Source organism: Bemisia tabaci, chromosome 4 (genome assembly GCF_918797505.1).
Source record: "Bemisia tabaci chromosome 4, PGI_BMITA_v3".
Taxonomy (NCBI): domain Eukaryota; kingdom Metazoa; phylum Arthropoda; class Insecta; order Hemiptera; family Aleyrodidae; genus Bemisia; species Bemisia tabaci.
The window spans coordinates 40,833,745-40,846,155 of NC_092796.1; the positions used below are offsets into that span (position 1 = coordinate 40,833,745).

Here is a 12,411-nt window from a genome sequence, read left to right on the forward strand (position 1 = left end):
TCAAGTACCATTGATCGGTGTTATGCCCGGCTGATAAATCTTCTACGCGCAGATGCGGGTTAAGGGTTAAGGATAATTTAACTTATAATACTCCAGTTTTAATGTGTTTCTGAACAAAGAATACTTCAGCAGTCTTTCCCATTTTTTTACCACATGCACAGATAAGAACCCTCTTTTGTCCTCTCATCTCTTATACCGATGATACTCATGCCATAGAATGTATTATTAATTTCTGCTTCTCTTTTGTCTGTTTTAGGTACGTAAAGATGTGATTCCAGACTTGTTTGGCAGATCATATGATAACCCGAAACCCGTAAGCGTGCTTTTTATACTAGCTGTACAGATATTCTTTTATAAATGGAGGAAATTTTTTTCATTTGTTCGAAAATTAAAGCAAGGACGGAAATACTGAAAACTGCAATTCTGCACCCTCGGTCGAAACATGTGATGATAATGTCGGGTCTTACGGTCCTGGAGGTAGAAAAAATAAAAATTAGATCATTATTCCACATCTTGAAGGGCCTCATTCTGTATCATTTTGACACACAAGAAAAATCGAAAAATCCGAAAGTTTTGGCCCGTGACAACATCTCAAATTAAGTGTTAATGAATCGGGATTTTGAGAATATGCGCGGTCGAAGTTTTTCGGCGCTGTTGCCACCTTTAGAAACTATTTGTCTCAAATGTTTATAAGACCAATATTAATGCAAATCTTGCCTTGAAATTCTGATCCGACTTTTTTGCTAGTCTTAGAAAGCATTTGGCACTAAAAACTGAAAACCTACATTTTTGACCCGAAATCAAGATTTTTGCTGTACTGACCAATTTCTTCCTAAAGTTTTGCCTGATTCCATCATGTACACTGCCGTGCTGAGGAAGAACGCCGTATGATCATTCGAATGTTGCCAAATTTCCTCTCAGAAAATATCCATTTTTGGAAGAAAGTTATGAATATTTTTCCTTGAAATATTCAGACTTTTTAGATCAAATTCTGAACAAAATCCCCCGAGAAATTGGAGGAGAAATACTCACAAATTTTCCTGGAAATGCATTGTTTTTCGAAGGAAATTTAGCAACGCCTAATGGCTCATACGACGTTCTTCCTGAGCACGGCAGCATAGAGGGGAGTTTTCAAAGTACACTGAAAAAAAAGTAGCTTGGATCAAGCATGATAATTCTTGAATTTGCCGCCAAGAATTTTCTTTATCTTGCTTTAAGCTGACTTTTTCTTGATTCAAGAAATATAATGCTTGGGTTAAGCAAAAAAGTAGCTTATATTAACCAGCAAAATTCTTGATTTAAGAAGAAATACTTCTTGGCGGCAAATTTAAGATTCTTTTTTTTCCAGTGTACAGCGTTTCTCTTGTTGGGATCGAGAAAACAGAAAAATTAGAGAGTCATCCTCAGGAGGCGGAATGATAATCCTCCAATTAGATTTCCTTTTTCGATTGGCCCTGCTCAGTGCTCAGGTGTTCGGACCGCGGGTCATAAACACCTCTGCGCCATCTGTCGGGGTCGAAAGCAGGTCATTAAAATGACGGAAGCGACGGATAAAAGATTTTGCGCGCCAAGGGTCATATTGCATGTAAACCCTCGCAGGCTCGCGGATTCCGCGGTTTTATTTTTTCGCTCTTTTAATGAAATTCTAAAACTCGAAAGGTTAAGTATTTTTCTCCTGACGCTAATCTGATGTGCACTTGTTCCGGCTTATTGTATTCTTTCTCTTATTTTCTCGACCGATGGAGACGGGATGACGCTGGTTGATCTTGAACCGGCCCACGCGGAATTACGAGATTTTCTGGGAAAAAGGTGCTCGTCAATTAAAATATTCGGTGAACAATGTTGAAATTAATTGAAATGTAACCTGCGACTGATTATTGAAATTGATGGACTAAGTGATAGACAAAGAAGTCCTGAAGAGTATGGAGAAATCCTATTGGTTGAAACGGATGGTTCTTATAGATTAAGGGAGAAAATGATGGACTACATATATAACGAAAGGATCCCTCGTGGGATGCCGTTAGTGTGTCTATTACCTACCTACTTTGTCCATATTGCAATCACCCGTTTCCACCAATATAGGATCCTTCCATATCCTTTTGTCTATAGCTTTGTCTATCAATTTCAATAATCAGCCCGCTGTAAGCAATTCTATTCATGAATTTAGCTGGAAGCTTCTGAAAGGAATCGTTCGAGTATCTCGTTATGCATGGTGGGGGGGGGGGGGGGGGGGGCGCGGCGGCACGGCTGAGAAATTGAAGCATTAGTGCCACTTTGAGAGCTTTTGATCGAGTGATAGGGGCTTACCAATGAATTTAGCTCAACACTTTGCAGCGTTGCTCAGCAGTTAACAGCTAACAAAAAGGCAATTTCAGAGGTTGAATGTTGTAGCTCCGAAGGAAGAGGTTTTAGTCCGTCACGAAAATACCAGTGCGAGGTCTCCGTTGGTCTAATCGCGGTTCGAACCAAGGAAGAGGATCTCAGCATTATATTTTTAAGATGAATTACTTAAAAAACGTCCAAGATGAGGGGCGGATAAGCAATGTTTTTTGTTCTCCCAAAAAAGTCTTATTTTTTGAGTTACATGGTTTAATAGTTTCGCCATCGATATAATCATTCCATAACGCTCTGATTAAGCGCGTTAAAATCATGTACCCCCTAACATAACCCGTGCAGTTATGAACGATTTATACAATGCAGCGTGTGGCTCGTAACCGTAGCGTAGAAGGAAAACGAACGCAAAATACGGGACGAAGCTGTAAACAAAACAGAAAAATGAAGATCGTTTCGACTGCTTGCTTACGCAGTCATCAGCTGCGAAAGAAAAAGAGCTGACCTCTGAGTCTACTATCTGCAAGATGATTGATTGCAATTTTTTAAACCAAATTGGCAGATATTTTTAGCCCTGGTTTTTATTCGCAATTGATAATCAATGCACATGCCGTAGGAACGTCATCCTATTTCTGGTTTGTTTTTGTTCAACCTTGTTAGACTCTGTTTTGCCCAGCATTCTGATGTAGAGTATTCTTTTACCTTGCCTCTACTTATTTTTCTGCCCAATAGATTTTTCCCTCTTTTCAGATAAGTGAAATAAACATCGCAAAATTATTTCAAATTACAGTATAAATGCGTGAAGTTATATGGCACTCGACAAAATTTGGCATCGTCGTTCGCAATACATGACAACGTGCTTGATCACCTCTGGGTCCACTTTGGACATTTTGCTAGAGGGAACTACAATCCGGCTCATTTCAGAAAAGACGAATGTGCCAATGGTTTTTCTATGTCGATGAGTGTCTTTATGGATGAGCCAGAAATTGTAGTACCTTATTGCAAAATGAAGTCCAGTTGTTGCTCTGTTTCTATCAGTGTTGACTTTCTCCCTTTTTTAAAATTGTTGCAGGGTAAAAAATGGAATGCTGAGATAACAATTTTGTAGTTAAAAAAAGTGTCCTACATGTTTCAATACAGATTTTACAGTGAAAAAATGCTAATTTAACCACCCCCGTAGTTAAATTAGCTTCCCATTATTGTAAAATGTACATTTGAAACATGTCGGACCTATTTTTTTTTTCTTTCTTTTTTTTCTTTTTTTTAAAACAATTTTATGGTTAAATCAGCAATCCATTTTTTTCCATACTCTTTTCTGTACTCTGAAATATCTTCCCAACCACCTCCACTTCTGAATATTTCTCAGCAAAATTTCCCATGAAATAACCCAAATTCTTCTAGAATTCTTCTCATAATATTTTGCTCCGGCTGGTTGAAGAGGATATCAACACTTCAGTCACAGTCGGGCAGCTTATCCGGCGCGTGAGATTTCCTCGCGAGATCCATCGACCTTATCGTTGCTCCTCTGACGAAACGACGTAACCGCCTTTTATGATGACCCCTGTCGTCCGTATAATCCCATGCTCTCCAGGGCTCACGGCGTAGTGACGTTACGCCATGGCGCCAGCGGATCGACGTTATCACACGACCGCGAGCGCGACCACTACACTCCGCTCTGACCATGGGCGCGGGGTGGGGTGGGGAGTACCAACCACAACGTAATTAAACTCCTCCACTTATCAGCGGTGCTCCCACACGCGGGCGCTAAATCCGGCCCAAAGATAAAGATAAGAAAAAAAAATCACTCCGTAACCTCTCCGCGAATTTTCCTCGTTATATCGGCGACGCATAATAGCCGGTGTGGGCCGCGAGTCCACTTAACAAGAACCACGTAAATCGTACGCAAACCAAGTGTAATTTTGCTGTTTTTCTTCCCGGCGCGGAAGTGACGATCACCAGGGATTATCGATCGTTCGATCTGTTCCGAGATTTTTGGCTCGGAGAGGCGAAGAGTATCGGACGCTGATCGCTGAAAAGTACTGGTTTCGGGAAGAGATCGTCTCAAAGGCGGAAACGATCCGATCTGAATTCGCGTTGCCTTTGATAATGAAACTCCGGGATTTTTCGCCTCGAAAATCGCGACCTTCACTGTTTTACCGTAAGGAGGATACCGCAGAGGATGAGTATCGTACGAGTATTCGGAGTCGAAATTCGCCAATCTCTCTCGATTAAATGTGAAGTAATGTGAATCTCCGCTCCTGTTTTATTTCTTTGAAGAACAAGGAACAAATCCACATCATTTCTTGCAGTTTTCACCGCATTTTTCCCCTGCGCGGAGAAGACAAATCACGGAAGTTTGAAAAAATTGACGTTGAATAGTTTTACAGTAAAAAACTAAAGTGTGGATAGAAGTCTGCAACGTCGCAAACCGGGATACATGGTTCGGGGGTTTAAAACTGCCGCGTTAAGGAAGAACGCCGTGTGAACATTCGAAAGTTGCCATTTCCTACGATAAAATGTTTATTTTCCAGGAAAATTGTGAAAATTTTTCCTTGAAATTTTCAGACTACATAGATCAATGCAGCAAAATTATCTTAGAAATTGGCAGAAAAATATTTAAACATTTTCCTGAAAATTCGTGATTTGCCAGAGGAAATTTGGCAACGCCTGAAGGTTCATACGGCGCTCTTCCTTTGCACGGCAGTTTACATCTTCCTTTGAGGGATGAATCGGTCCTAGACATTGACCCTTGAAGTGAGAGCCCAGTGGCTCGATTGTCGAATCGTTATCGAATGAGCTTCATCGATAAATCCATATCTTAGCAATGCTATTTATCGATCAAGCTCATTCGATAACGATTCAACAATGAAACTTTGGAGGGGAGGAAGGCAATGCTCCCGATTCATCGTTAATAGGCCAAAATTGGTTGTAGAATAGGACTAATTCGGACAATTATCTAATTGGTGCAGGATTGGAAGCACTCGAGACCGTTCGTCTGAGCTGTTCGTCCCTCTCAAACTGCACCGCATTTCGTTGCGGTCCCGCATCTTTAAGGAATGGAAGCAGACTTGCCACTTTTGGTGCTTCAAATGGCGTTCCCGTACTCAGAATTCCGAATATCCGAATCGGTTAAATATCAGAGCCGGATTAAGGGGGTGGCCACATGGCGGCAAATTAGGGGGTGGCAAATTTTGCATTTTTTTTAAATTTGGGTATAAAATTAATCGGATTCAGAAAAAAAAATTGTCAATGAGAAAAGGGAATAGGATCTCTCTTTCCTAAGGGTATAGTAATTTCTAATTTTGTCGTTTTTCGGTGATACAAGAGACAGCATCTTCAATTAGTCGAGTTAAGAGAGGAACTAAACACGCAATTTGGCCTGGAGCTCAGCACAGAGAGGAATGATGACGAGAACTTGAGATGAAAAGGACAAGCCCTCGGCGCAGCGGTCGGCATGTAACACATATTAGCGCCTACAAGACTGCATGAATACTTCACCCATTGCGCCAAACACAGTGCGGTCAGCAGCGGTTGGCGTGAAACGCATAGCGCCTACAAGACTCCAGGAATACTTCACGCATTACGCCAAACACAGTGCGAACAGCGCGGCGCTCCGACTTTATTCTTTGCCATGAGTCGATTGTGCGATGAGTTTTGAATATTATTTACGCAATGTTTGGGCTAATCTAGAGTCTTGATCAATGGCGCTGACAAAGGTAGGATCAGAAAAAGGAGAAGGTATTGATAGGATTGATATCAGGCGGAGAGAAGGTTGAGCACTTTAGATGACGTCAATCGTCGTATTTTTCGGAAGGCGATGCCTCCGGTATGAAACGAGAACACCAAGCTTCCGAACAGAATTTATCGACTCTAATCTGGAGAATTTAAATGTCAAATAACACGATTTTATGACCCAGGCATCTGGACGCGTTATGCGTCTTATAGCGCGGTATTTTCAAAACTCCTCAAAGTTACCCGAAGTTCTAGGACCAGGAACGACTGTAAATATAGTGGAGCCGATCCTAATGTGATGAAATGGAAGTTTACCTCTCTTTCTCACCTAATCAGTCACTTTATCGTCGCCACACGTCGGTGTTTTATCGTGTGTGTTGGTCGGCTCCTGCTTTGCCATGACATAACCTCACAATCGTCATGTAAACAACAACGAGTTTTACTCACTGTCAGCTCTCATCATCATCTCGAGAACAGTCCTTTTGACCCGAGATTTTCTTGAGATTGAATCGAGAGGGTTTTCAAAACACGAGCATTTCGTACTTTTAATCTTTGTATAAGTAGTTACAAATAATTATGAGCCAGTAAAACAATACATTCAAGAGGAAAATAACACTCTGAAATAAAATCAACACCGAAAAATTATTATGCTAAGATAGCATACCAGGTGTCGTAAATATGTCTGGTGATCTCTCGAATATTGAATAAACCATCGAAACAAAAAATGACGTAACCTCCCCTATAGTTCTACTAAGAAGAAAAAATCGATATATATATCGCTCTTCTGTGATGTAATTATAACAGTATTTATCGCGCAAAATGGATTTAAAGCTGAGCTGAAGATATAGAGTCAGCGTGGATTTAAGTTGAGTGTGGTAATTGGCGGACGTTGAACTTGATCCACAAGTGGTGTTATTAGAGTCGTTGAATTGGATGGGTGCAACCGGTAATCGCTGAAACAGAAGTCACGGACTTATTGAACCGCTCTTAACGAAAATATTGTACTTGCTTGTAAATCTGTAGAGAATTTTCTGGAATGTATTGAACGGATTTGTCGCAAAATTCAGCCGGAGCAAAAATAATAGTTGTATCGAATGGAAAATAGCTTGAAAATTACAATGAGCATGTGGGAACATGCTGGAATTTACCTGTTACCTCGCAATCTAAGTGAGATTTGCGGTTTCGAGTTTTTGAGTCGGGAAATGTACTTCGATCGGGAAAAACATAAAGGAGAATTGGCAAGAGTCAGAAATTTTTTAAATTCCATGTTTGAAATGAAACTGCTAAAAAAACTGAGCTTGAGGATATCCTCGGTCTCTGAATTGAACAGTTATTGGAGGAAATATGATAGAATAGCCTAATTTGCCAAAATACATGTATTTAAATTGGAAAATACAGCTAGATGACGTCACAAGGCGGCACATTTTCTCACTTTTAAATCTGTTTTCCTCCAATTTCCCATTTCAGAAAAAAATTATGAAAAATACTGCGAACTCAGCTTATTAAGCACTTTCAGATGAAGCAATAACATTTGTGTGTGCGAATTTCTCCTTTTGATGGGGATGAGGCATTCCGATTTCAAAACTTCAAGTAAAACTGGAAAGGGCCTCCGTCATTTGTGGAGTGATTTTAAACTTTTCTAATGCGTGTATCACGATTTTTGAGCCATTTCCCCAAACAAAAATGATCATCTTTGACCAGGCTAAAGTTCGCCGGACTACAGCCTGTAGCACTGCTGCTCGCGACTTGACAGTGTGCGTATTGTGGCATACCCTCCGATTTGAAGGAGTAATCTGCCGTAATTCATTTGACCTGGTTCCAACAACTGTGCGTCTAATGAATCGTGATCGCGCCGCATTGCATCGGTATTTTCTCGCTGGGAGAATCAGCGTCAGTGGAACTTTTAACTTACTCCCCGTTAAGTGGGTGGGAATTCAGGATAATTTCATTCTCCGAAAGGTGGTAATCTAGTTAATGAAGTTTCCCGAGGACTCGTCCCCCGACTTTCCGGAAATAATAACTCTCGAATAATTTAAATCTTACGATTCGCGGTAGCAGATCGATTCCCCTTTCATTTCGCTCCGAAGTGGCTCTGTATAGGACTCCCGTGCCAAGGAAGAACGCCGTATGAACATCCGAGAGTTGCAAAATTCCCTTCAATTAAATATTCATTTTTTAGGAAATCCATGAATATATTTCCTTGAAATTTTCAGACGTTTTAGATCAAATTACAAACAAAATTATAGGAGAATTGGTATACAAATATTCAAAAATTGTCCTTAAAATTAGTGATTTACCAGAGGAAAGTTGACATTGTCTGAAGGCTCATACGGCGTTTTTCCTCAGCAAAGCAGAGTAGGGCTAAGTTAAGCAGGAAGGAATTATCCCACACTTCGCGGAAGAAGCTTACAATTAAAACTGGGGAGAAAAAGATTGGACGAAAGTCATATCGGAGAACAGCACCCTTCAACAGAAATGCATTTGCAATGAATATGAATGGGCAAACTGTTGATTGATGAATTTCCGCTCGATGTATGACATTTATCAAATTTTTCCTCCCTTTAGTTTTAGCCAGTCGCACCTTTTCTTTTATCAAAGACTGATACTTGAGGGAAAATTTCTAATTTGTGGAAATGGCTAAATAATGATGTGCCAAGGAAAGACTTCGTATGAACTTTCGAACGCCGATACACTTACTCGGTTAAAAAAATGAATTTTATGATCATTTATGCATATTATTTTTTAATTTACCTGAGAACTGTCCTCACAATTCAATCTAATTTATCAAACAATGTCAGCGAAAAACATTCATATATTTTGTCGGAGAGAACTTTGGTAACAGTGGTATTTTCATGTGGTGTCTTTCCTTCTAATCTAACGGGAAAATGGAAGTACAACGTACGTACAAAGTATTCAAGTACGACGTAAAATTTATCTACGAAGAAAGTTTTTACAAAAACTCGTATCTGCTTATCGATGGCTAAAGTGGAAAAACGTGTACCTACATTTCAATGTTTCAAAATATCCTATCATGCAGTATTTTTGCATAGGAAATCAGCCACAATATCTCGTCGAAATGTTCGGCAAGTATGTTTCGATGCGTGAATAAAAATTCCCAGGAAACAATAATTAAACAGTCGGCCTGTTTCCTTCAATAGGATAAAATACGAGTTGAGGTTCGCAGAGTTATACTGTCAAATCTTATCTCGCAAGAAGGAGCTACCTTTTATGGCTCATCTAAAAAATCTCTTATCTGCAGAGACAAACTAATATGTCACTTATTTTTTTTCTAAAATTAGTCAGAAATAGTAGTTCCTATCGCAAATGCAGTCCAATCGGAATTTGCGATGTCGCGCGTCTATTAACCTATTAACCTCCAATTTTGCCGTGATCCGGAATGCCCGAAACGGCGCCTGTTATTGACGCCACTATCCCTTCCTGGAAACGAGACATCTCGGCCAGACATTAAAGAACCCGAGATCGGCGGTTATAGCGTCGATTTTCGCGATCGTATCAGCGCTCTCAAACACAATAAGCGACATATAACTGTCATTTTCTGCACCGTAATTAATTCGGTCGCCGCGCTGTTATCAAAATCTCTGGCTTACCATTATTTGCATTGTTAGGTTTCTCCTCCGAATCTTACACTAACGTCTCCGCGTCGAAGTGCTCGCTACTTCAACAATTCAGTTTCGACCGCGGTGTCGTTACAGATCATCGGAAAGTGTAGAGCGGACCCCGGGTTTTCGCGTATGTCGTCGGAGTCGAAGTTTGTGGTCCAACTATGTGCTTCGAATATGCCGGTGCCTGCTTTTCGAGTTTATTCTATTGTTGGGTACGTAAGATTCCTTGTCGCAAGGCCTTTTCAGGCACTCAGGGAACAAAAGAGCTCGGTTCACATTGAACACCGAACTTTTTCGGTTCGAGTGACCGAAGTTTTCGATCATAGGAAATCGATTCTTATGGCCGAAATCAGGTTTCTACGACCCAAAAATTCGCTTACCTTAACCGAAGAGGTTCTGTGTTCTACTGTTCAATAACCTAAGCACAGTCCCTGTTGTAACCGATTCTCTTTTTTTTTCTTTCTTTTTTTTCAGTGGAGTGGACTGATAAGAGCAGTTCGCACGAAAATGAAATTTTGAAATTTAACATTTTAGCGTGTGAAAATTTGAGTTCGATGACTCATCGAATGCGATATTTCACGTTTGTCTCATTTGGCTTTAATTTAGGGTTTTTGCAAGAGATTTCTCACCAAAAGACTGCTGAAGTATGCCTCTACGCCGTTTCAGCTCTCGATTTACAAATAATGAATATCAAAACTCGTATTTTAGTAAAATTTGTTGGATTTATCGATGTTTGTTTACTTCCTGGGAGGAATCACCTTAAACTCCGTGCAGACGTAGTTCAGATGATCCGGGCTGGATTTGTGATTTTTTTCACAGAGTCAACGCGCGAGAAAGGGATCAGGGACTCCTCCGTGTGGTTTGCTTAAAAGATGTGAAAGAGCAAAGAATTAATTTGCGTAACTTAGTTTTTCGCGTCCGGTTTCGGGATGGCAGCGGCTAGCACTGGCACCGGCTCAGGGGAGGATGATACCATTCATGCAGCTCGAGTCGGAGCCATGAATATTTATGATCCATTAGAGTCGTAATCCAAGGAGCCCGATCCGATTCGTTCTCGCGGTCTCTCGACCTAAGTCCCAAGCAAATTTTTCGCCATTTTGCCAAATTTCAGGTTATTCGACCTCTTGCAAACTTTTGCCAGAGCAAAATTGGACTACATTTTGCAATTTGGAACTATAAATTCTAGCCCGGTTTAAAAACAACGCACGTGCCATTAGTTTCCCTATGCACATAAGTGTTTTTCCAGAAGAGCCAGAATTTATAGTTCCAAATTGCAAAATGCAGTCCAATTAAGGGTTGTTTCTTATAGAAAATGGCTCAAAAATAATTTTTTACCAAGGGAAATTGGGCTAACGCCTGGAGGCCTCTGCGACGTTTATCTTTAGCACGGCAGCATAATCCTAAATCCTAAATCTTTTTTTCCGTCCCTCTTCAATTTTATTTCAATGCATTCGTTTCACAGAATTTATCAATAATATTTATTTTTCTTTTATCTGTTTCAGGTAAGTGAAGTTCTGAGCCCAGTCTTACTTTTGCGGATCAATTGGTAACCACAAGCATGTATTTTTAATAAATGCCAAATTCCCCTGCTTCTCGTTCGAAAGAACGCTTCTCAATTATGAGGTTGCAAAGTTGATTCGAACAATTCAAGTTTCTCCAACAGTGTGACTGCAAGATTTCGGTCCAAAATTTTGCTGATTTAAGGGCGTAATCAGGAGAGAAGTCCGTCGAAATGTTTCACTAAAAATGCTTAACTGTGAAAATACGATTTCTGGGTGGATGTATGGGTGTCTCCCGGCAGTAAAACTCAGGAAATCCGGAAAGTATCAGGGCATTGGATGTCATCAGGAAAAAATTGTTCATGAATCAGGAAATTCCGAAACCGTTAAGCAATTTTCAACCACACGTGGCTCAACACATGGAAAAGTGAAACATTTGATTCGATTCGTCAAGAACGTTGATTCGTAAAATCAAACACGTGTTATTTTATTCGCGCCAAAAAAATCCGGAAATTCATCTGAAAGATCCGGAAAAATCTAGAAAATCGAAACTAAACTTTTAGTAGACACCATGTAGGAAATTTTGCAACTTCGACACAAAATGTACGTCTTTTCATGCAGGAGACTGCGATTTTTCCCGGGCGCGAGGGTGTGTGAGTGTGAGTGTCGGACGTAACTTAATCCGGAAGGATCCGGGAGCGTATGAGCCCCGCGGTCTCCTTGTGCGACCCTTCCTTGCATCTCGGATCCGGATCCTTGGATCCTTGGGCAGGGTCAGTGGTGCAGCAGAAATTGTTTACATTCCCTGCCCCAGTTCCGAAGCGCGACAGGGTCGTCGCAACTTAACGCTGTATCCCCCCTCCTTTCCCGCCCCGTGTGTCACATCCCCTCCCCCGGCCCCCTGCTGCGGCCCGATCCCTTTGGTGTCCCGCGAAATGCGAAAACTCCGCCGATTCCGTCCCCGCCGCCCTTGGCCGGACGTCCCGCGACCCAGTTCCCGAGTGCGCCGCGCACGCAGCGCTTCCGTCTTCCAGGGACAACGTTTTCAAGTTGTGCCATTAAATCCGGATATTTTACACGGGTTCCAAAGGGGAAGAGTGCTGATTTTTCAGCACAATCTGGCAACCATGTCGAGGGAGGCTTCCGCGGAGTCTGGTAATTTGCGACCTGAATCATTACTCCTGGTAGAGTCGTAAAGTTCAGGGTGAACCAGGGAAATTCCGGAA

General features: G+C 41.1%; 1 protein-coding gene across 4 annotated transcripts in view; it reads left to right on the forward strand.

The window, feature by feature from the left end:
- The window catches only part of LOC109035194 (dual specificity tyrosine-phosphorylation-regulated kinase 4), a 229,384-nt gene that overhangs the window by 184,635 nt on the left and 32,338 nt on the right, over positions 1 to 12,411 (forward strand). Inside the window, exon 3 of one of the 4 annotated variants that reach the window (XM_019048747.2) lies at positions 257 to 313. The exons of the other annotated variants lie outside the window; for them this stretch is intronic. Within the exon in view, the coding sequence (XP_018904292.1) occupies positions 257 to 313 (57 nt within the window). The remainder of the gene's footprint in view (positions 1 to 256; positions 314 to 12,411) is intronic. 4 annotated transcript variants of the gene reach the window in all.